We start from the raw sequence: 23,209 nt of genomic DNA on the forward strand, positions 1-23,209 counted from the left end.
TTTGTTTTGGTTTCTTTGTATGTATGGATTACTTGGGTTGTTACCAACATCTGGTGAAAATGTCATGTCAATAGCATCTTTGGAAATATATTTACTGAGAAAAATGGTAACGTATTCAATACATATTTCACCCGCTGTACCTTTCTGCTTTTGAAGTAAGCTGTTCACAAGGCAACACGAGTTCAAGCCTCAAGCTCGAGGTTCAGGCTTCTCAAGCCTACATTGCTCACAAACTTCAGCCTCTAGTTGCAAGACTTTAATCACATAACAGTTGACTTTAAAAAGGAGCTTGCTTAACCTATAGTATGAAGCAGTACCTGTTCCTCAGTCCTCGCTGCTGCAGTCGATACAGTGTCATGATTTTTGTGTTCATCCACCAAACACAGCATACAGATACACCGCTGGTCGGTACGGCAGTAAATCTCCAGTATTTTACCATGTTGAGGGCAGATCATCTCCTGCAGTCGTCCAGTGGCGTCCATCAGATTGTGTCCTTTACCTCTGAAGAGATTCTCATGCTGTTCAAGGTGAATTTGACAGTAAGAGCTTAGACACTCCTGACACGACTTCACTGCTTTCTGTTTATTTCCAGTGCAGGAGTCGCACTGCACATCTCCAGATCCAGTGTGAGGAACCACAGGAGCAACAGATTGGAGTCTCGTCGCCTTGAGTTTCTCCACAATTTCAGCAAACACCACATTCTTACTTAAAACCGGTCTTAGTGTGAAGGTTTGGTTGCATAAAGGACATCTGCAGATTCTCTCATTATTCCAGAAATCTGAGATGCAGTTCATACAGTAACTGTGTCCACAGGGAATCGTCACTGGATCCTTCAATAGATCCAAACACACTGAACAGTCGAACTGATCCTGATCCACTGAAATACTGGCTTCTGCCATTTCACTGTAAACACACAGATAGAGGGAGCAGTTCATTAGTTTACTGTGGTCCTTTCATGAGTTCGCCTGCCCATCCAGTCTTAAAGGATTAGTTCACCTCAAAAGGAAAATTTCCTGATCATTTTCTCACTCCAATGCCATCCAATATTTTCATGTCTTTCTTTCTTCAGTGGAAAATAAATTAAAAAAATTTAGGAAAACATTTCAGGATTTTTCTCCACACAATGGATTTCAATGACAACCAAAATGTTGAAGTCCAAATCAATGCAGTTTTAAAGGACTTTAAAGTGCTTCTAAGGGCTCTGCATGATTTCAGCTGAGGAATAGGGTCTTATCTAGCGAAACTATCTGTCATAAAAAAACACAAAAAAAAAACATATACTTTTTTAACCACAATTGTTCGTCTTGTGCCGGTCTGCGACGCGCCGGGCATTACGTCATCACGTTGGAAAGGTCAAGTGGAAGTACCGCCCCATTGTTTACTAGCGTGGAGAAGGAAGATTGTTCAAATTTAATTGTCTGTTGAATGGCATATTTATTTCTTTGTGTGAGTTTATGGCTTAAAATGGTCCTTTCATCCTGGATGTTAAAATCTTTTGAAACCTAAACGCGTACGTCCACCGTGACCTTTCCAACGTGATTATGTAATGCCTGGCGCATCGCAGACCAGCAGAAGATGAACAATTGTGGTTAAAAAGCATATTCATTTTAGTTTGTTAGCTGAAATCATGCAGAGCCCTTTAAAGCACGTCAACGCCCTTGGCAACTGCATTGATTTGGACTTCAACATTTTGGTTGCGATTGAAGTCCATTGTGTGGAGAAAAATCCTGAAATATTTTCCTCAAAAAAAAAAAATTCTATTCCACTGAAGAAAGAAAGACATGAACATCTTGGATGGCTTTGGGGTGAGTAAATTATCAGGAAATGTTCATTTTGAGGTGAACTAATCCTTTAATAGTTAATGCTAAACAAACTTGGCTTGCTGTCCATGAAGGATGCTCGATCTGAGCTCCACCCCCCATGGTACATTGGAAGAGAAAGAGCATGCCTGCGGTTTGATTCAGCAAATCAGTTCAGTAAATGCTCCACGTGCAAAATGCTCCAGTTCAGGGGGATGCTCATGACATTATTATTATTCATGAGCCCCAAGTTTGACAGGCGTTAAAGACTACTGTAAAATGAATGCTGTTAAACAGATGGGGAAAAAATTACATCTTGGTAACATTTATCAATTTCAGACCTAAATAAATAAACTGAATGATCAGTAATTTGTTTCACACACAACCATTAAAATATGATAATTCCTCTGTTTATGATCATTTTAATTCAAACATGAATGCCACGTTTTAGCTCATTCAAAATATATTGTGCTTTAAGTAGCCTACTAGTAATACAAATGTATTGATGTTTCTTAATTTCAGTTGTAGCTTACTACTAGTTTTTAAAGACATATGATACTTTTAAAGGCATATTCTCAAAAATTCTTCAAAACGGTGGTGGTGTTGTTGGCTGATGAAATAGTTGATTTGATTTGAAGATTTTGATTTGTATGTGGAAAGAAAACTAAGCAGAGAGTTCTGCCTATGGTTTTACTAAATGTATTCACTTTTGTACCAGAGGAAGATGGCCATAGAAGGCAATATCATTTTAAAACTTTTCGCATGCACTACACAAAAACAGAAGTGTTTGTCTATTTACGGAATTAAATTGTGGAACACCTTGGACTATGAACTGAAGTGCTGCAAAAGTGTTTGTAAATTTAAGAAATTGTATAAAGAAAAAAATACAGAAATGTTACAAGAAAAATGATGACTAACATGCTTAAAATGATGATAATTAAGTGTAAAGAGAGGTATTACTGAAAATGTTTGGGGTGAGGATTGGGGTTGATTCATTGATAAAGCAGCGGGGTTTTTTTTGGTTTGGTTTTTTTATGTGCACAAATAAGCGACAGGTAGGCTATTATAAGATGTTCTTCTTCCTGTTCCTTTTTTTTCGTTCATACACGTAATGAGTGAATAATTAAACATTTATGTATGTATGACTTGTGCAATAAATAAATAACTAAAAAGTCTATGAAATTGATCTAGGAAAATAAAACGACGTTCTGCTCTACCGAAAGAGCAGGCGCGTGGCGTAAGGGCTGAACAAAAGTAAAAGCGGTAACATGGAAAATGTACTTTATTTGCACACAAAGAACGCACAAAAAAACATTTTTTTTAACATTTTACCTTGCCTTGTCATAACAGCTGTGTATTCACATGTGACTCTTTCAGTCAGACTGCACTTCACCAGCGCGCTCTGTAGATTCCGCAAAACCGAAACTAGCACACCTCAAACAAATATTCATAAAAACTCTAATAACTCCTAAAATTTTAGGTAAAACTTAAAATACTAAACTTACATGTGAACTCACCACTTCTGCGTCGTTAATTTCTGGAGTTTATTATTTATGATCCGTCGATCGATTTGAAGATAGGCATGTGGTGTTTTCTGGCGTTGATAAACATGTGTGAACAAAATCGGACTCTTACTTCCCGTATTGTCACATGATCCACACTAAATAAAGTCACAGAATTATTCTATTCATACAAACATAATCAAAACACTATAGGCTATAGGCTATACGCGCTTTCTTTAACTTGCTGATATGTCATTATAACTTTTTTTTTTGTTTAACCAGGCAAGAGTAGAAAATGATAAGCAACAAATAATGTCATGTAATTTTTTATATCATCTCGACTTAATAAGTAAATCATATCCAAAATAATTTTTGAAAAATGTTATGTATTTTGGATTTTATGAGTTGTGACTCCCAGATCACATTGCCTGTTTAGGGCATAAAAAAGGACCAAATCTATAACTGTAACTGCCATTGCATACTCATAATATAATGTTGACATGTTATATATCATTGGAAAGCTTACAAACTCAAGATTCAGCCTGTGAAACCCGTTTTGAAATTGCGTTACCATAAAAATTGTAGGCTACTTTAAAAAAATTTAGCGAGTTCCTTACCTAGTGGGTGGTGTCAGGTTTCTTATTACAACATTTCTTTTAACTACTTTATAATCTAATCTTGACAAAACACATATCATCGACTCTTTAGACTCTATTGAGACTAAAAATAAATTAATTTGTTACAAAAAACCCCAGTGGCTATTTTTGGTACAGCTCCTAAAGCATTTTTGAATTACAACCATTTAAATTTGGATAGTGCAATATTACATATATTCTCAAAAAGGGGGATGACAGGTTTGTAATATTGTTGTTGTTTTTCATTTGCAGCAAAAAAAATGTTCATTGGTCCATTTTTGTTGCATTTTTAACCTGTACATTTTATAATTTGTACAAAAAAAAATACCTCAGAATACAAAGATAGTCAAAAGTTTTTATACCCAAAAGTGCAATGTGACTCAGGTGTAACTTCAAAACGTGCTAAATAACAACATTTTTATAAATTTTATTTTTCACAATGTTCATAATTAATCAAAATCTGAATGTCCTGCACCACTGGCAGCCATGTTGGATTTAGGTCAGGCTGACTAATTAATCACAATTTTTTTTAAAACAAATCATGTGACCAGCATACTCAAGACAGACCAGGCTGTGATAAATGATAAAAGGATTTGATGAAAAAAATCATTCTTACGCCCCAAAAAAGATGACAGAAACTATGTTACAGCCAGATCACATTGCCAGTTTTAGGGTTAAGAAGAGATTATTATTATAACTTATATAACTAAAAAATCATATCAACTCTGGGGGAAACAGGCTTTATGCATTCAACAAAAGCATCATCTTAACTTTACCCTCATGAACCATGTGTTGGACAATAATCATTTCTTCTTTTACAGACTCAACAGAGAGAAGATGAACAGAGGATTGTTCTTTTGGGAAAACCTGGAGTTGGGAAAAGTTCAACAGGAAACACCATCTTAGGAAGAGAAGCTTTTAAGGCAGAATTATCTCACCAGTCATTAATTAAAGAGACACTGAGAAAGAAACATCTGAAATCAACGACCGACGCGTTCCTGTGATCGACACTCCAGGACTGTTTGATACTGAACTGACTAATTCATGTAATCTCACGTAAAGCATGTTATTTTGGTGAAGAAATCGACAAACTATCTTGACATTAAACATTCCCTCAGTATGACTGTTAACTTTTAAAAGAAGTGCTTGATATAATACGGGATTCAAAGCTGATAGCATCTGGTGATTAAGAAGAAAATCTGCGATGGAGTGAAAACAACACGTCTGTCTTGGTTTTCTTTTCCTTTATTCATCAATCATTTGGACTGCGTAATGAGATCAATTATTTTCAAACATTAATTCAAAGTAATCCAAAATCAAATTAATTAAGTCCAATAATTGTATGGATTTTTTAACCAAACAACATATAAAATATACATTTCTTTCATTAGCCCAACAAAGATTTGAAAGTTACTTTCAACAAACTTTGGCAAAAAATAATCAAGAATTTAATCAAATTCCACCAAAAACAAACAAAAAATTAAACAAATTTAATTTGATTCACATATATAGGATTCACACTACATCTGCATTTTCTTCATACACGTCTTATGATCAGTTCCCACTCCCACAATACAAACATTTTTAGATTAATAAGATGCTATTACATCTAAAATCATTTTAATTCCAGCTGTTCATTTATTAAATAGAAAACAAGAGAATCAATATCATCTCATTGTTGCCGATTTATCATGGTGCTTAATACATGTATTATGGATATCTGTTTATCATTTACATTGTTGTGCCAAATTTACACTCAAAAGGTGGCACAAGAGCGCTTCTGAAGTGGCATTTAGGTGTCTTTACACTAACATTAAGGTGCCATAAATGCATTTACACACCAATTCCAACCACACTTTGATTCTGGTGGCTGAGCGGGCACAATTTTGTCTGTCTTTACGCGGCATTACATCTTTACACAGAGTTTTGAGCAGGCACAGAGCAGCATTAACTCGGGTGTAGGATCTTAATTGTGTACGGATGTTTTTAAATGACTCAGTTTTGCGATTGAGCGGATACCTAATCCAAACCCCGGACAGAGCGGCTGAGTGAATGTGGCCTGGACTCTGTGGATGAGACTCATTGTGTCTGAGACGCTGTAGAAGGACAAAATCCCTGCGCCGTGATCCACATACACTCCTACTCTACCGCTGGACACTACAGGGAGATCAGAGTTTATGTTGTTGTGCCTAAACGAGCATCTCGATGGAGAAGAGAACAATATCCAGGATTGATCATTACATCCAAATGCACAGTCCAAACTCTGTCCCTTCCTGCTGATGCTCTTATATGCCCCTGTTATATACACACCTTCACTACCGCTGTACTCGACCTCCCAATAGCAGCGTCCACACACACCCTCTGTGCACAACGCCTGAGCGTAATCAAAGCGCTCTGGGTGATCAGGATAACTGTAGTATGTGTTGGTGTAAGTGATCACCGTGTTCTCCTCAGACAGGTAGAAACATGGATGCACCGTGTTTGGATCCAGAGTGAACTGATGGAAATCTGATGAATACAAACGCATATGCATCTTAATCATAAAGTATGACTTTCATCATTAACATAACTTTACAGAAGTTATTGGTTTACATATGATAAATAAAGATGTAGGAGAAAATTTAGATGCGTCACTCATTAGGGGGTATTTTAAAGCATAGATAAAAACCAAAACAAGTTTAATTGCAATCATTGGTTATGGGGAACTGGTTTGAAATCATTTATATTCACTCCAGATTGTGCTTTGGCAATGAACACTGAGCAGTATGGGAAGTATGCTATTCCAAATTTAGCTGTAGTTGGAAACTACACTGTAAAAAAATTCTGTAAAAAAACAGCCAAATTTTACAGTAACATACTGTTTTTCATTAAAACAGTAATATACCGTAAAAAAATGCCTTCTGGGTGATATTTGTCGTTTTCGAGAAACTAGCCTACAGGAATATACTGTGAATTAACAGCGCTCAAAGTCGACACTAAGAGGCTGTGTTCCAAAATCACACCCTATACCCTCATTCACTATTGCCTAGTTCACTAATACAGTCTACTTGACTGAGTGAATAATTTCATAGTTAATTCAGTTAATTTTCGAAGTTAATTGAGACACTGAGGAACACCTGCTGTTAACTATCAGAATCACTCCTCTATCAGAACAAGAGGAACAGAAAAATCTTAGCAAAAGATCTTAGCAGAGGAGGATTAAACAACTCCACAAAAAGCATTACCAGATTCACTTATTACTAACCTGACTTTATTTACATCTACAGAAGGACTTATTGAAAGGTGGCAGAGGTTTAATGTCATTTTATTTTCATTTGATGTTACCATGATGGTGATCAGTGTTTGCTTTAGTTGGGCTCTTGACCTTTGAACTTAAGTTTTTCTTTGGCTGCGGTAGCTGTGTCTTAAAAATACATTTGCTATGGGGAAAAAGCTGAAAGAATACAGTATCATATGACTATGGCTGTTTGATAATGGTCTCAATCATCATATAGTGGCCCAATTCACTGATCTCATTTGTTGTCTAATAATATTATTGATGTTTCATATTTTTGTCTGAAATTTGGCATTTAGAAAGCATAGTACAAAAAAATCAGCCACCACTCCCAGCATGCATTGCAGCATGAATAAATTATGCAGCTGAATTGTCTGGTTATTTTCTTTAATTTGTACTTTTTGCTTTTATTTTTGCTGTTGGTTTTGTATTGACTTTTAGTAGCGTATTCTGTGATGTTCAGATTTTATGTTATCTTTTTTGTTTATTGTCACCATTGTTGAGATTCATTGGCTGTTGTTAACAAGCAGAATCACTGAAGGAGAAAACCATAATTGAAGACACCATTATGGGGATCAGTGTGTGTTTTAGTTGTGCTCTTCACCCTTAAATTAATAACTTTAAGTTTTGTTTGGCTGCTGTACATGAGTTATATCAGCCAGATGAATAAATAGAAATGTTGATCTGATGTGTTGGTTGTGTTTCATAATTTCACAATTATTTGACTTGAATCACTGATCTCATGTAGAGTCCAATTTATGAGTCAAATGTATTTTATTTATTCTAGCTGCATAATATTATTAGCCTTTTCAATGAAATCCAAATGATCAAATCAATAATATTAAAAAATATATGCGTTTTTTTTTTTTTGCCGCACACAGACATCAAGATTTAGCGTATGAATCTCAGCAATGGTGACAACCTCGGATCATAAGCTCATTATTTATTCATGCAGCAATACATGATGGGAGCCATGAATGAGTTGTGATTGGTGCAACCCAGAATGCACTGCAATATGCTTTATAAATGTCACCATTGTTGAGATTCACAGGCTGATTCATGATGTCTGTGTTTTTTTTTTTTTTTACAAGAGAAACTTTTTAGAAATTATTTGGATTACATTGTAAAAGTTAAAAATATTATGGTGTACAAGGCCAGTACTTCTATAGTTAATAAAGTTAACTTACAAAACAAATTGGACTCCATTTGAGTTCAGTGATTCAGGTCAAATGGTTGTGAAATAATGATTATGTTAAAACACAATCAAACCATAAAATAACCGTTTGTTCATCTGCTGTTATTACTCACGTACAGCAGCCAAACAAAAACTTAAAGTTCATAATTTAAGGATGAAGAGCCCAACTAAAACACACACTAATCTCCATAATGGTGACTTTAATTATGGTTTTCTCCTTCAGTGATTCTGCTTGTTAACATCAGGTGTCTTCAATGTTGGCAATAACATATATTTTGTAAATTTTACTAATTTTAAATGGTTAACATTTAATGAATTAATTTGATTAATTATTACTCAATTCTAATTTGTTAAATTTAATTAATAATATTGCTTGTAATCTGTTGCCTCAATTTTATTAATTAAATATAAATAAAATCTATGTTTTACTTTTTACAGTGTAATATTCAAAACGTAACCAGCAACACCTGATCTCAATTTTGTTGGCTTTGCTTCTTCCACAACAAATGTGTTTTATACATACACAGTTAAAGCAGCCAAATACAAACTAATGTTAAAGTCAAGGGTCAGGAGCCCAACTAAAGCAAACACTGATCTCCATAATGGTAATGTCAAATGAAACAAAACAACATCTAAACCTCTGTTAATTCTCAATAGGAATTTCAGTAGACGAAAAAATGAATTAAGTCAATCTGGTTAATGTAAGTGAAGCTGGTAATGCTATTTTTTAGAGTTGTTTAATCCTTCTCTGCTGAGATCTTCAGAGATTTCATGTCTTCTGTGGCTGAAGTAAGTTGTAGTTCTTGTGTTTCACTTTTTTTTCGCTGTCCTTGTCAGGTGTTCATCACTAATGCTCAATCATCAGTTAATTAATCACTGAATTATATAATTAACTTCAACACTGCTTCAGTGTTACTCCAACACCCTGTAGTGTGGACATACAAGTGTTCATTTAAAACTGAAGATTTTGCAGTGGGGTTTAAAGGGTTAAATGTGTCAAATAAAAAAAAACAGAGTGAAGTGTAATTTAACGGTAATCAACTGTAAATTAATTTACGGCTTAAAATTGTAGAAAAACAGCATTTTACTGGCAACCACAGCTGCCAGTAGATTACCGTAAAATCAAGGAAAAACAGCAATATTCTGTAAAATTTAACAGTCAGGTTTACTAAACAAAATAAGTTAATTTCACTGAAATATTAGTAAAAGTTCATAGAAAAAAGTTTTGCGAAGTCAATAACTGATAAAGAGAGTAAATATTAAACTGAAGTGTTTTATATGTTTTGCACAAGATGATACAGGAGAGATCTTTTAGTTTAATTAATGAGTTTTGTGGGTCACCATTGTGCTGGAGAGTAGAGCCTGTGCTTCAGTCACAGATGAGCAGAGTAACACTGATGTTATGCTGCCCGTTGCTTTATTTAAACGCAGGAACTGTGTAGTTGCTGATGCAGTGACAATCTCGTTGTTAAATACTTTAGCACATACATGTGTGCTACTGTTCGCTAAATGCAAAGATTTTAGTTAATGTCATGTTTTTAATTCATTCACGATTACACATTAGATGTTTGCAGTATTATATTAAGAGATATTCATTTTCAGTGGACTCAAATGAAGTTCACAATACTATCAGTTTAAATACTCGTTTTTAAACTTGAACTGTTTGAAGCAATCGGTTTCCCAAATGATACAAGTTACCTTCCATTGTATTTTTACAGTAACATGCTGTAAAAAAGGAGAGCTGTATAATAACGGTAGAGGCCTGTAAATTAACAGTACTTTGCTGGCAACCACAGCTGCCAGTAGATTACTGTTATTTTACAGCGCAATTTTTTACAGTGTACAGATACCAGAGAAACAGATGTAAAGCGGTTGGTGTTATGAAACTTGCAGGTTTCATAACATAAGCAGTTAAATTAGGACTAGTGACATTTGGTGCGATTGACCTGGATGGGAGTGAGGTTTAAAGGGGGTGAGTGTAACGGATGTTGGTCAGTAAGAGCTGCACAAGCCTCACTCCCCTGGCCTCAAGAGACGTGCTAGCGACTGGCTGTGGTCTTTAGCGTCCTAGTTAGCGCGCCCGCCTCCCATGCCGAAGACCCAAGTCTTAGAGTGTCTGTGTGTGTTTTCATAGTAACTCACATTGTAGAAACTCCTCTCTGGTCTGATATTCAGGAGACTGAATGACCTGGATGGTTTTCACTATGGACACCAAAACACATCTGCACTTTAATTCTCATATCAAGAGGAAATTCAGCCTACATGTACTACTCTTTTATATTCAGTTAATGATGGTCAGTTCACTTTTGAGTTTTCTTTTTTTTACCTGCTCCAGATATCTTTTGAGTCTCCTCACTGCAGAACTGCAGAAGTTTGTCACTGAGTTGAGAGACAGATTTCACTACATCATCAAAAAGCAGATGAGAACCACCAGTGATGCCGTCTGTAGATCCAGAGTGAGAGACAGAGGACATAGTCTATAGACACAAAGACAAAAACACAAACTCGCTGTAATTCCAGAAGCTTGTTAAAGTCCTCAGTGTTTGAGAAGATCTTACCTGGAGGAAATGAACATGATCGTGTGTGTGTGAAAGCTTCTTCAGCTCAGCATCTCTCCTCCTCAGATCATCGATCTCCTGCTTCAGTCGCTCCAGGCGTTCTTCAGCTCGACTCACTGCGGATCGTTCCTGATCTCTGATCAGCTGCGTCACCTCAGAGCAACGTCTCTCAATGGTGCGGATGAGCTCAGTGAAGATCCTCTCACTGTCTTCCACAGCCGTCTGTGCAGAGCGCTGTTAAACACACATCACAATCATGGTCTCCTTGCTGACTGACTTGTTGCACATTCTGTCATCATTTACTCATCTTAATTTTTGTCTTTTGCTCAGCATACTCACTGGGACACAAATATGTTTGGTTGAATGTCTAAGTTTATATGTATATGATAGTTTTGGGGCGGCAGTGGCTCAGTGGCTCAGTGGTTCATGTAGGTTGTCTACAAACCGGGAGGTTGGTTCTATCCCCAGTTCCACCTGACCAAGTGTCGAGGTTTCCATGAGCAAGACACCTAACCCCAGCTGCTCCCGACGAGCTGGATGGCGCCTTACATGGCTGATGCCGTCGGTGTGTGAATGGGTGAATGTGAGGCAATATGAAAAGCACTTTGGTGGCCATGGGTCTGTTAAAGCGCTATATAAATGCAGTCCATTTACCATTTTGTGTAAAGAACCGCCTGATATTTAAGTCACTATTCACTGAAAAACTTTCGAGTTGCATCCACTTTTGTTGTATTGAAAAGAGCAGCTTAAAGTGAATAAATCATGACAAGATTTTCCGTCCTTTTTCATCTTACAGCTTTCTCACCTTATGAGACGCCACAGCCTCTTTCAGCTCCTGAAGATCTTTCTCTCTGTTCTGGATTTTCTGATTCATTTTATTCTTCATCTCCTCCAAATGTGTCTGTAGGAAACACAAAAACTGATAAACCAGAGAAAAGGTTTTCTCATGTGGGATGTAACTTCTGTGTTAGTGGAAGTGATGTACTAATGGCGCTTTTCCACTACACAGTACCAGCTCGCCTCGGCTCGCCTCGCCTCGCCTCGACTCGCCTTTGTTTGGTTTTCCACTGTGTAAAAGTTGTACCGGTCCCTGCTTCCAGGTACTTTTTTTCGTATCACCTTCGGCGAGGTTCTAAGCGAGCCGAGGCAAGCTGAGGCGATACTAAAATATGACGTGAAACACGGCAGACTGCTGATTGGTCAGAGAGAATCCTCACTATTCACCGCGTCATCATTGCACGCGCCAGACGAAGTATCCTGAATAACCCCAGCATTTTTAAATAGTTTTGCCAGAGATTGCGTGATATACCCATTACTAATATTATGTAAAACAGCATACACTCGATTTCCTCCATTGTCCTGTGTGTGTGGGTAGCGGGTGTGTGTCGCGTCGCTATGACGACCAGGTACTATTTGTGGAGGTACTATCTGCAATGGAAAACGGAGCGAAAAGCGAGCCGAGCCGAGACGAGGCGAGTCGAGTCGAGTCGAGTCGAGCTGGTACTGGAAAAGCGCCATAACAAACCTAACAACTGTAACAACAATTGTGTTTTAGATTTCTTCTTCTGCACAAAAACAGAAGACCTTAAAGATCAGATATCAAATTTAGTCTTACTGTAACACAGGGTCATAATCAATTTGTTAATCAAGTGCCTTTAAATGTGATATACGTATTTCCATTTCCTGTGAAACCTACTTTTCCTACATTCTTGTGAACCATTCATCCAATTGGCATGAGATGTATGTGATATGGCAAACCCTGCTGGAAGTTTCTTTCAGAAGATGGGTAGACTGTGGCCATAAAGAGACAGGTCAACAACAATACTCAGGTAGGCAGTGGCATTTAAACTTTGTTATCTTTTAGTGCTACTGGTTACTGTGTGCCTGTAACATTTTAACCACTATGGAGATCGTATCGGTCACTATTGTAATCCTCATTACCTGATGGAGGGAACGGACACATCAACAGACTGAAGTTGTGGGATCTTAATCACCGTTAAGTGGTAACAAACCAAGCCAATAGACATTGGAGAATGAGATTTGCATGCCAATTCACTCCCCTGGACATACAGGTATATAAGCTTGCCTGCAACTCACTCATTCAGGTTTGTGCTAAAGCACCGAGATGTGGGTCCCGGTCATTTAGTTGTGGTACATGGTTGTGGCAGGTGGGACATAATGTCTCCATTCCCTCCTTCAGGGAAAGAGGGTTACAACAATAGCCAAGATGTTCCCTATCAGTCACATTCGATGTTACATCAACAGACTGATGTTGTAGGGTCCTTATGGAAAGCGCTACAACTGCTGACTCTACCCAGCACCCCATGTAAGTCGAACAAACCTGGTAGGACAGAAGGATATATGGAAGAATGCCTGGAAGAAAACTCCATCCAGGGTTCACCAGGCGGGGAACTCACCTGGAGAGTAAATAGGGCACTCGTCCCTGAGAAAGCAGCTCCTTCCTCGGGTGAATCCACCAGGAAGGGGCTGTCGTAAGGTGCATCAGGTCCGAGAAACATCTCTGGGTGGGCCAGTAAGGTGCAATCATCTGCTCATCATCCTCCCTGACTTTGCACAATATCTGTGCGAGCAGGCTCACTGAGGGAAATGCATATTTGTGTAGGCCCTGGGGCCAGGTGTGTGCAAGTGTATCCAATCCGAGGGTCTCCTCGGTCAGGGAATAGAACAGTTGGCAATGGAAGGACTCTGGAGAGGCGAACAGGTCTACCTGTGCGTATCCGAAACGACTCTATGTCAGCTGGACCACCTAGGGGTAGAGTCTCCATTCTCCTGGGAACGTGAGTTGGCATAAGAACATGTCGACTGCGCGGTTGAGCTTGCCCAGAATGTAAATAGTGCAGAGCAACCTGAGCCACTGCTGACTCCAAAGGAGGAGATGGCTGGCGAGTTGCGACATGCTATGTGAACTTAGGCCAACCTGATGTTGCAGGGCCAGCATTACTGGTAGCAACCAGAGGCAGCAGCCAACTGAATCGCATAGCTGAGTCTGATCGTCCGAACGAGCCAACTAGATGAGCTGGGAAGCGCTAGCCAGGCCCCCAGATAACGTGCAAGAGGCACCAGCGGAACTACAGATGCTCCCATGGAGGGGCAGCGAGGTGGAAGGCTGGGGCTCAACGTGTGGCAATGTGTGGCATAGTCCTGAAGTAGAGGCAGTGAGTGTGATGTGACTCTTTCATGGTTCCTGCAAGGCTGGAGATGCGTAAGGCATTGTGTTCTTGAACGGCAAACTCTTGCACTTTGGCAAAAGAAGAAGAGGATGAGAGTGAGAAAGCATAGTCTCGCTCCGCTCACCGCCAAACTACACCTTGTGTGACCCAAAGATTGAGGAAAGGTTGGCGGAACAAAGGCAGAACTCTTTTATGCAAAACAGAAAATTTTCCACCCAGCCCTCCTCCAACGTCTCCTGAAGAAGGGCAGCTCCCTCCATCTCTGGGTCGCCCGTCTCAGAGATGATGTTTCTCCGACTGCTTAGACGGCTTAGCAGTGGCTGTGACGGGCTGTTTCGCCTTCCTGCGGTTAGCTTGACATACGGCCTGGATGTTGGCGGAGGGCCAGTCCTCTGCGATCTGGTGGCAGCAGCATCCCTCCGGGGCAGGATGTGCTTGATCGCCTCCATCTACCGAGAACTGTTGGGCAAAGTCTTCAACAGTGTCACCATAAAGGCCGGCCTGGGAGATGGGGGCATAGAGAAAGGTGACTTTTTTGGCTTCCTTCATCTCAGCCATGATCAGTCAGAGATGGCGTTCCTGAACCAACAAGGGCCCACTTTCTAGCGTGTTCTACATCTGGCCCTCATGTGATGATCTAGCCCTCATGTGGCGTGGAATGATGACACTTGTGTGGGTGGTCCTGTATGCCAGATTTGAACCACAAGGCCATAGGAATGTCACGTGTCAGCCAAGAACAAAGATATAAACCAGAACTGGACATTATCTGTGCCACGAAAACTGTATATTATATATAGAGCCATCTCTACAAAAATTGTTATTGAGAACTAACAGGGGTTTAGATCTAATGTTTGTTTCATTATGGTGATTAGTGTTTCCATTAGTTGGGCTCTTGATAAAATATTTTTTACAGTGGCAAAGGATGTTGGATAGCTATTGGTGGTTACTCCCAGCATGCATTACGGCATGAATACAGGAGTGGAGAGCCCAAGTGCCATCATCCTACAAAGTATATGGGCCAGAACATCATTCCACACATGCTATGCATGCCAGATGTGGGCTGGATCTGGGCTGACACAGTGTTGCTATCTGGGATTTTCTTTTACAGTACTCTACCATTTATATCTGGTTGTACATTGGTTATCAAACATTGTATGTAATATGATTAAGGCTGAATCTCAATCTCTAATCTCAATGAGTTTTTGACCCAGTTAAACATTTTCATTTTTAATGTAACCTACACTAAGGTTACACAAAAAAAAAACGTTAGCCAAGCTCGCATCAGCTGACTCTCAGCTGATCCACGTCTACCTATAAGAATACGATGGCTATCACTGTATGCACATAAGCTCGTTCAGTATTATCAGCAACTATCGCGTTTCTCAGGAGCCAGTCACCCTCCTCCATCCCCAGCTCCTCCTCTCGTCAGCCTCGTCTTCTGACTTCTACCGCTGCTTCTTCGGGCCCATGGGTGCCGTCAGGGAGTCAGACTGTAATTTCTTCATTCCAACTCGGAAGAAAACTGCAACTTTACTATCACTGAATGGACAACCATAAACTCTTCCTACATCCCCCCTTCTCCTGGTTGCACACTGTTAGACCTTACCGGGGGTTTTTTACAGTAAAATACTGGCAACACTGTTGCCAGTAATTTACTGTTAATTGTACAGTTCTTTACTGTAATCTACATTATTTTACTGTAATATACCGTTTGTTACTGTAAAATGCACTAAATTAAAACTCGAGTTAAAACTAATTTCACTTGCAGAAACCGACTGTCATAATTGACCAACTGTCATTTAAATGTATTAACTAAAATGTGTAACGCATTAATAATGTGAGAAAAGAGTTAAGAACTTTCATTAGAAACCACTAAAAAACTTAAGTACATAAAAAGATTTCCACTTGACCAGCAATTACAGTCACCGCCTGTTAAATAAAGCAACATGCAGCATATCATCAATGTTTCTAGATCTTCTGCTGGACTGAAGCACAGGCTCTACTCTTCAGCACAATGGTGACCCAAAAAACTAAATTTTACAGTAAACTACTGGCAACAGTGTTGCCAGTATAAACCTGTTTTATAACTTACAGTTTATTACTGTTTAAATACTTTTCGTGGGTGTGTCTTTTTATCTTACACTGTTAACCCTTTCAACCCCACAGGAAAATCCACACTACAAAGAGTAAAAAGTAACATTGACGCAGTGTTGTGTGAGATAATGAAGGGAATATGTAAGTGATTGTTGAGCATTAGTGATGAACACCTGCTGTTAACAAGCAGAATCACTGAAGAAAAGAGGAACACAAGAACAGAAAATAGAGAAACACAAGAACTACAACTGACTTCCAGCCATAACACATTATTACACGTATTATTAACCAGTTTGACTTTATTTCTGTCATACATCTACAGAAGTTGTTATTGAGATGTTTCATTTAAAATGTTTGATTTGAAGTTACCATTATAGAGATCAGTGTTTGCTTTAGTTGGGTCGCTGATGCCATAACATTATGTTTTCTCTTGCTGCTTGAACTGTGTTTTTGCAAGTCATACTTGTGAACACACACAGTTTGTGAATGATTGCGGTTATATTCACTATCATGACAAAATCACTAAATAGCCTGTCCATTCACTAAGTAGTTAATTCTCACTCATACAGAGTTTTATTGTCAATCAAAAGTGTTATGTTACCATCATTGTGAAACAACAGCAACAATGACTAATTTAATTATAACACAAGCATAACCTAAAACAACAGAGCTACACTGTATTGTAGAAACACAGAGATATCACAAATTAGAACATGCATCTCAACAATGGTGGGAATATTTTTTTTAAATTTTTTATTCATGCAGCAGAGCATGCTGGGAGTTTTATACTATCCTGGTACCCAGCATGCATTGCAACATGAAACTTTTGATCATCACCATTTTTGAGATTCATACGCTGATTGTTGATGTCTGTGTGTGCCTGAGACAAGCAGGAGATAATAAAATTTTAATGCACTATATGATTTAAAAATTATTCAGTTGACCTGATTAAATAAATATTGCTGAATTTCATGTTGTAGATTATCAGATATATGGTATCAAACCCATAAATTCATAGCTTACATACAAAAAATAGCAAAAACTCATGAATGATTATGACATCATCACAAAACCAAAAAAGGTAAACACCTGATCAATTTCCTCTTGACTTTTTCTTGCTGTAGCAAATGAGCTTTATAAACTCATTGTTACAACAGCCAGAGAGAGAAGACTGGAAAAAGTTTTTGAGTCAAGGTACAATAGACCAACTAAAGCAAATACTGATCTCCATCATGGTGACAACAACTTTATTATTAACTAAATCCCTGTTCATTCTCAACAAGAACTTGAAATAAATAATGTTAAACTGGTTTCACACTCAGTGTGGCTGGAAGTCAGTTGTAGTTCTTGTGTTTCTCTTTTTTCTGTTCTTGTTTCTCTGTCCTTCAGTGATTCTGCTTATCAGGTGTTCATCAGTGTCTCAATTCACTCACTTCTTTTCATTCAAGTGGACTATATTAGTGAACTAGTGTAGGGAATAGTGAATGAGGGTATAGGGTGTGATTGGGAACACAGCCTCTGAGTGTCGACTTTGAGCGCTGTTAATTCACAGTATATTCCTGTAGGTATATTCCTGTATATTACTGTTTTAATGGAAAATGGTATAATATTGTAAGAATTTGGGCGTTTTCTACAGTAAGGGCTAACAGTGCATGGTAGTAAAAAAATAAAACATGCAAGTTCATCACCATTCATTCAACGCAGAAGAAATCGTTTGAAACTCAAGGAACCATCAAAATCTTCTTCAGGAACTTCACAAAATGCTTTCACTGCAAAGGCCATGCAAGTAATGAGGTGCTAATAATAATCTGATGGTTCTTTTCATAGTTAAATGGATCTTTTCCATAGTTTCATTTCCTGCTTCCGGTTTCATTTTTAATCACTTACCATTTTACCCATCTATGTGTGATTGTGAGCATGTGTGTTTAGATAAGTCATGTTTGTGATTGAGTTAATCAAACTTGTGCACAATAAGTATTCGGTTCTGATTACCTTCCCTGCAAACAAAGTCAATTCAATGATTCCAGATTCTGACTACATGCTCTCTGTAGTACCAAATACAGTAAGAAAGTTATTTACCAACCTCGGAAATTAACATTTCTATCAATTAACTAATAATCAATATTGTGTGTTCATGATTAATTGGTTGTAATGTTAATGTAGCTACATCAAGTTAATCCGATTAACTGATCCAAATATTCATAATTAATCATAACGTTATGAAAAATTATTTCCTTATGAGCTAATTTGCTACATATCTATAATGGCAAAACCAAGCTTAACTGAAAACATTACCAATTATTTCTGTTCATACCTGTTTCTCTGTCCTCGCTGCTGCAGTCGATACAGTGTCATGATTTCTGTGTTCATCCACCAAACACAGCACACAGATACACCGCTGGTCGGTACGGCAGTAAATCTCAAGTATTTTACCATGTCGAGGGCACATCATCTCCTGCAGTCGTCCAGTGGCGTCCATCAGATTGTGTCTATTACCTCTAAAGAGATTCTCATGCTGGTCAAGGTGAATTTGACAGTAAGAGCTTCGACACTCCTGACACGACTTCACTGCTTTCTGTTTATTTCCAGTGCAGGAGTCGCACTGCACATCTCCAGATCCAGTGTGAGGATGTCGATGAGGAGGTACAAGAGGAGGAACAGGAGCAGCTTGGAGACTCGTCATCTTGAGTTTCTCCACCATTTCAGCGATCACCACATTCTTACTTAAATCTGGTCTTGGTGTGAAGGTTTTTCTACACTGAGGGCAACTGTAGATTCTGTTCCGATCCTCCAGATTCCAGAAATCTGAGATGCAGTTCATACAGTAACTGTGTCCGCAGGGAATCGTCACTGGATCCTTCAGGAGATCCAGACACACTGAACAGCTGAACTGATACTGATCCACTGAAATATTGGCATCTGCCATTTCACTGTATGAACACGCAGACAGAGAGACGATACGTACTGAGCTTGACAGTCAAGTACCTTCTTTGACATGATCCCTCATCATACACTTAAACAGGTTTTTCTGCAGGGTGTGACTTACAGTAACTTGTTCATTTCTGTGTTTTTTTATGACTAAGCTGTTTGGATGCCCCGGTTGTGTTGAAAAATGCTAAATACCCTGAACTGAATATGATTGAACTCTTTGTATACTTCTTTCTGTACATCAGTGCCCCACACAAATACAAATCATGTTACATCACAATATCATAACTGGATCATGTTTGAGACTGCGGAAAACGTAAGAGAGACTCACTGATGTCCAATAGACTGAATCAATACAGGTTTTAAAGGACAGTACGCTTGAACTCAAATAATAAAAATATCAACATAGCATTCTCATACTGAAGGTTAAAACATTATTTCAAAATACAGGATCTAGCTAAGTGACAGATCCAACTAATTTGTTTCTATATTATACTCTAAATTGTATTCATTATGATTGAATTTTAAAAGATTAAACTTTTCCAGCACAAATAATAACTATGTTGGGAAAATAATCAGCTTTAAATCAGCCAAATGCAATTTCACTTGTTTAGTAACTTCCAATTTTCAGTTGGGGGTTAGGAATGTGGTTGGATGAGATCTGAAAAGAAGGTAGGAAGGGGACAAAATGTTCCAGTACGACGTGACATACTGTAATGTGTTACTGTACCAGGCATTTTTTAAATCTACTTTATTTCCGGAAATATTTTACAACAGGAATTGAAAGCAAAAGTATTTTTAAAAATAATTATACACCATGAAGGATATGAAAACATGGTAATAAAAATGACTACACGTATTTTAGGTTAATTGCAATATATGCATCAAACACATGTAGTAAAAACCTTTGACATCTGTGGAAATTGCTAGCTTTGAATTTCTGATTATTTGTCATTTTAATAATATTTATAAAGGAAAGCTACACTCAAAAAAATAAATTGTTGAATGAACATGATTTAATCGTATCACCCATTATGCATCTAATCAAGATTTGAATATTTTATTTGAACACAATATTGATTTGTAAATTGAACATGATTTGAATATGTCAATGCAACTTCTTTGCAACTAATTGAATCAAAATGTTTGTATTGTGTTAGACTAATCAAATTTATTCTCATTAAAGATTAAATCATGTTCATTCAACAATTTATTTTTTTGAGTGTATTGTGTTTCATAGAGATCCATAGCCAATAGCATATTCTGACGGTGAAACCAAAAATCTGAGCTGGAATAAAGACAACACATCTGTCTTGGTTTTCTTTTGCTGTTTATTGATAAATCTTTTGGAGTTTCAGGTAAATTGTTTTTGCACCAAACAGCATATAATATATTAAAAACTAGGCTATTATAAAATATCTTTCATTAACACAACAGAAAATCAGATATGGAAGTTTCTTTTGACAGTCATTGGCAAAAATGTCATCAAATATTTAGTTTCATCTATAATTCGAACAAAATAATTAAATTAAAAATGTTCAGTATTGTAGAACTTTCCAGCAGGTATAACTAGTGTTACATATAAATATATATGTATATAGATCTATATATTACAAGTGATGGATGTTTATGTTATTTTCTTACTAGGTTAAAGGTTTGTTTATTATTATTACTGGTCGCCAGGTTATTTTTCTAGGCTATTTGTCTGTGTATGCTTAATTAGTTAGTGCGCAGGCGCCTCCACCTTTAGGTTTCAGTTTCATTTAGTTGATGTTCAGGACTGGTATGTCTTGCCGGTGAGTGACTATAAACTAGCATTGCTAGTATTCCAGATAAATAATTAATGTCACATAATTGGAGTTATTTTATTAGGTAATTCTGGTGTTTGTGTTTTCATTGCAGGTTTACAACCTAACCCAACTAACTAACGTCACTAAAATATCCAACTGACAGGCTAACGTAGCGATAGCATGCAGGCTACCTAGTTTGTGGATGAGTATTGTGTATGTGTGTGCGCAATAAAAGCTCAAAGTGACTCGAGTTGTATCCGCCGTACTTGTCCTGAAACCCTTCCAGTGGGGAGTTTATTGAGCTATAGCAGGTAGCTTAGTAAAGAACTGGACAAGTATTCCAACAAGGTACAATTTATACTCCTACATTACAAACATTATATGATTAATTTGCTAAACCTGTTGTCATATCTGAAGTATCAGCTGTTGATTAAGTAAAGAGGTGACTCTCACTGTTTCTGATTTAATCGTGGTGCTTATGTGATATGGCAGTATAAGTTACAATGATAGACGACACAGTTTTGCTGCTGTATCATTTTCTAATCCAATCATGGCGTAGAGCGGCTGAGTGAATGTGGCCTGGACTCTGTGGATGAGACTCATGAGTCAAGGTAAATATCGATGGAATTGCGGTTTTCACAAGCGCAAGGGTCTCTTCACTCCTAAGGGGTTGGGTTCGAAGTCTTCTGGCTTGAAATGTAGACTGCACACCGTCAGATGTTTTAGTGCTTCAATGGCTGTGTCCTCTCCGAACTTCGGGTTATTGATAGACCGTAGCCACTTTTTGCACAAGTCCAACTCTTTGGGTAATCTAACTTACTCCGTGTATTTTCCTTGTGCTGGCTGAACATCCCGGTACCATGCAAGTGCACACCATTTCGAAACACAAACGAGGAGTAATTCAATAATGAGTTAGCAAACTAACTCTTCACTAGAAATTGTGTGAAATGATTTCCAGGCGGTCTCGTGGTAGCGTAGAGTGGAGCTCAACTCTAGTCCAGCTCGTTGGTTGATAGATTTAAGGGCGGAGTTTAACCATTGAGTTCGACAGTGGGAGTGGCCTGTGGAGCTGAGCATTGCAATGCACTATGAGGATTGTTTTCTGCAATCCACAAGCACTAAAAAGTAATTTTCTACCTTTTCTCTGCCAAGAAGGAACCAAATTAGAAATTTATGCTACTATTCTACTACATATATGACCCACTTTCAATACATATTCATGTCTCCACTGGTGGAATTTCCCTTTAAGATGACATTTGGATATTAAATGGGAAATTGACTTAATCCATCATAGATTTTAAATTAATCAACGTTGTCATTTTATTATCTTGGAGATATGCCTACTATAAAATATTTGCTAGCAAAATGACAACAAATAGGTTACCAAACATTTTACTTAACAAATGTTGATTATTCATAATATCTCAGTCAGTGGTCATTTGGAGTACTGCGCATGCGGTCATCTTCCATCAGTCGGGCACAGACTAGAGCAGGGGTAGGGAACGTCGGTCCTGGAGAGCCATAGCCCTGCAGAGTTTAGCTCCAACCCTGATAAAAACTCACCTGATTGTAGCCTTAATGATCTTAAAGACATTGATTAGCTGGTTCAGGTGTGTTTGATTAGGGTTGGAACTAAACTCTGCAGGGCTATGGCTCTCCAGGACCGACGTTCCCTACCCCTGGACTAGAGTAAAAGATAAGCGTTACAAATCTGCTTTTATTCATCGTTTTACCCATGTAGCGTTAAATGACACTTGAGATGAGTAGTGTTTTGTTGGTTCTCTAAAATAATTTAATTAATAAATTAAATTAAGTTAGGTTGATGTAATGCTTTATGCTTGATGATACCTTTTGCTTAACACCCGTCCGCTGTGTCATGTTAGGTGTGTCACGTTTTGAAGGCCGTTTCTAGATAGGGTCCTCTGAAGGCTTTTCCAATTGTCCTTAAAGTAGACTGAAAAAAATGACATAGAGGATCACGATGGCAGTATCTTCTCAGAAGATTGCCTGCTCAATCGTCGGCTGCACGGTAGAGGAGGCCCGGAATGTGAACGGCAGTAGCGGTCTGCCGGGGCAGGATGTGTCGGATGACCTCCGTCTGCTTCTGTGCGGCCGAGAACTGTTGGGCAAAGCTCTCAACCGTGTCGCCGAACAACCCAACCTGGGACAGAGGGGCATCCAGGAACCGATATTTATCGGGAGAATGGCGACTCCATCCCCAGGTGGTCCAGCTGATTTTCAGG

General features: G+C 38.2%; 1 protein-coding gene across 1 annotated transcript in view; it reads right to left on the bottom strand.

Annotated features, from left to right (window-relative positions):
• LOC307009887 (uncharacterized protein) overlaps positions 1-19,260 on the bottom strand; it is a 28,359-nt gene extending 9,099 nt beyond the window's left edge. The window contains exons 1-8 of the mRNA XM_079634072.1: positions 18,563-19,260; positions 11,769-11,864; positions 10,964-11,197; positions 10,732-10,882; positions 10,548-10,607; positions 5,906-6,444; positions 3,317-3,459; positions 318-903 (exon numbers count right to left, since the gene is read on the bottom strand). Of these exons, the coding sequence (XP_079490198.1) occupies positions 318-903; positions 3,317-3,459; positions 5,906-6,444; positions 10,548-10,607; positions 10,732-10,882; positions 10,964-11,197; positions 11,769-11,864; positions 18,563-19,174 (2,421 nt within the window). The 5' untranslated portion in view covers positions 19,175-19,260. The remainder of the gene's footprint in view (positions 1-317; positions 904-3,316; positions 3,460-5,905; positions 6,445-10,547; positions 10,608-10,731; positions 10,883-10,963; positions 11,198-11,768; positions 11,865-18,562) is intronic.
• Positions 19,261-23,209: the final 3,949 nt, after the last annotated feature.

Source organism: Phoxinus phoxinus, assembly GCF_949152265.1.
Source record: "Phoxinus phoxinus genome assembly, chromosome: 1".
NCBI lineage: Eukaryota > Metazoa > Chordata > Actinopteri > Cypriniformes > Leuciscidae > Phoxinus > Phoxinus phoxinus.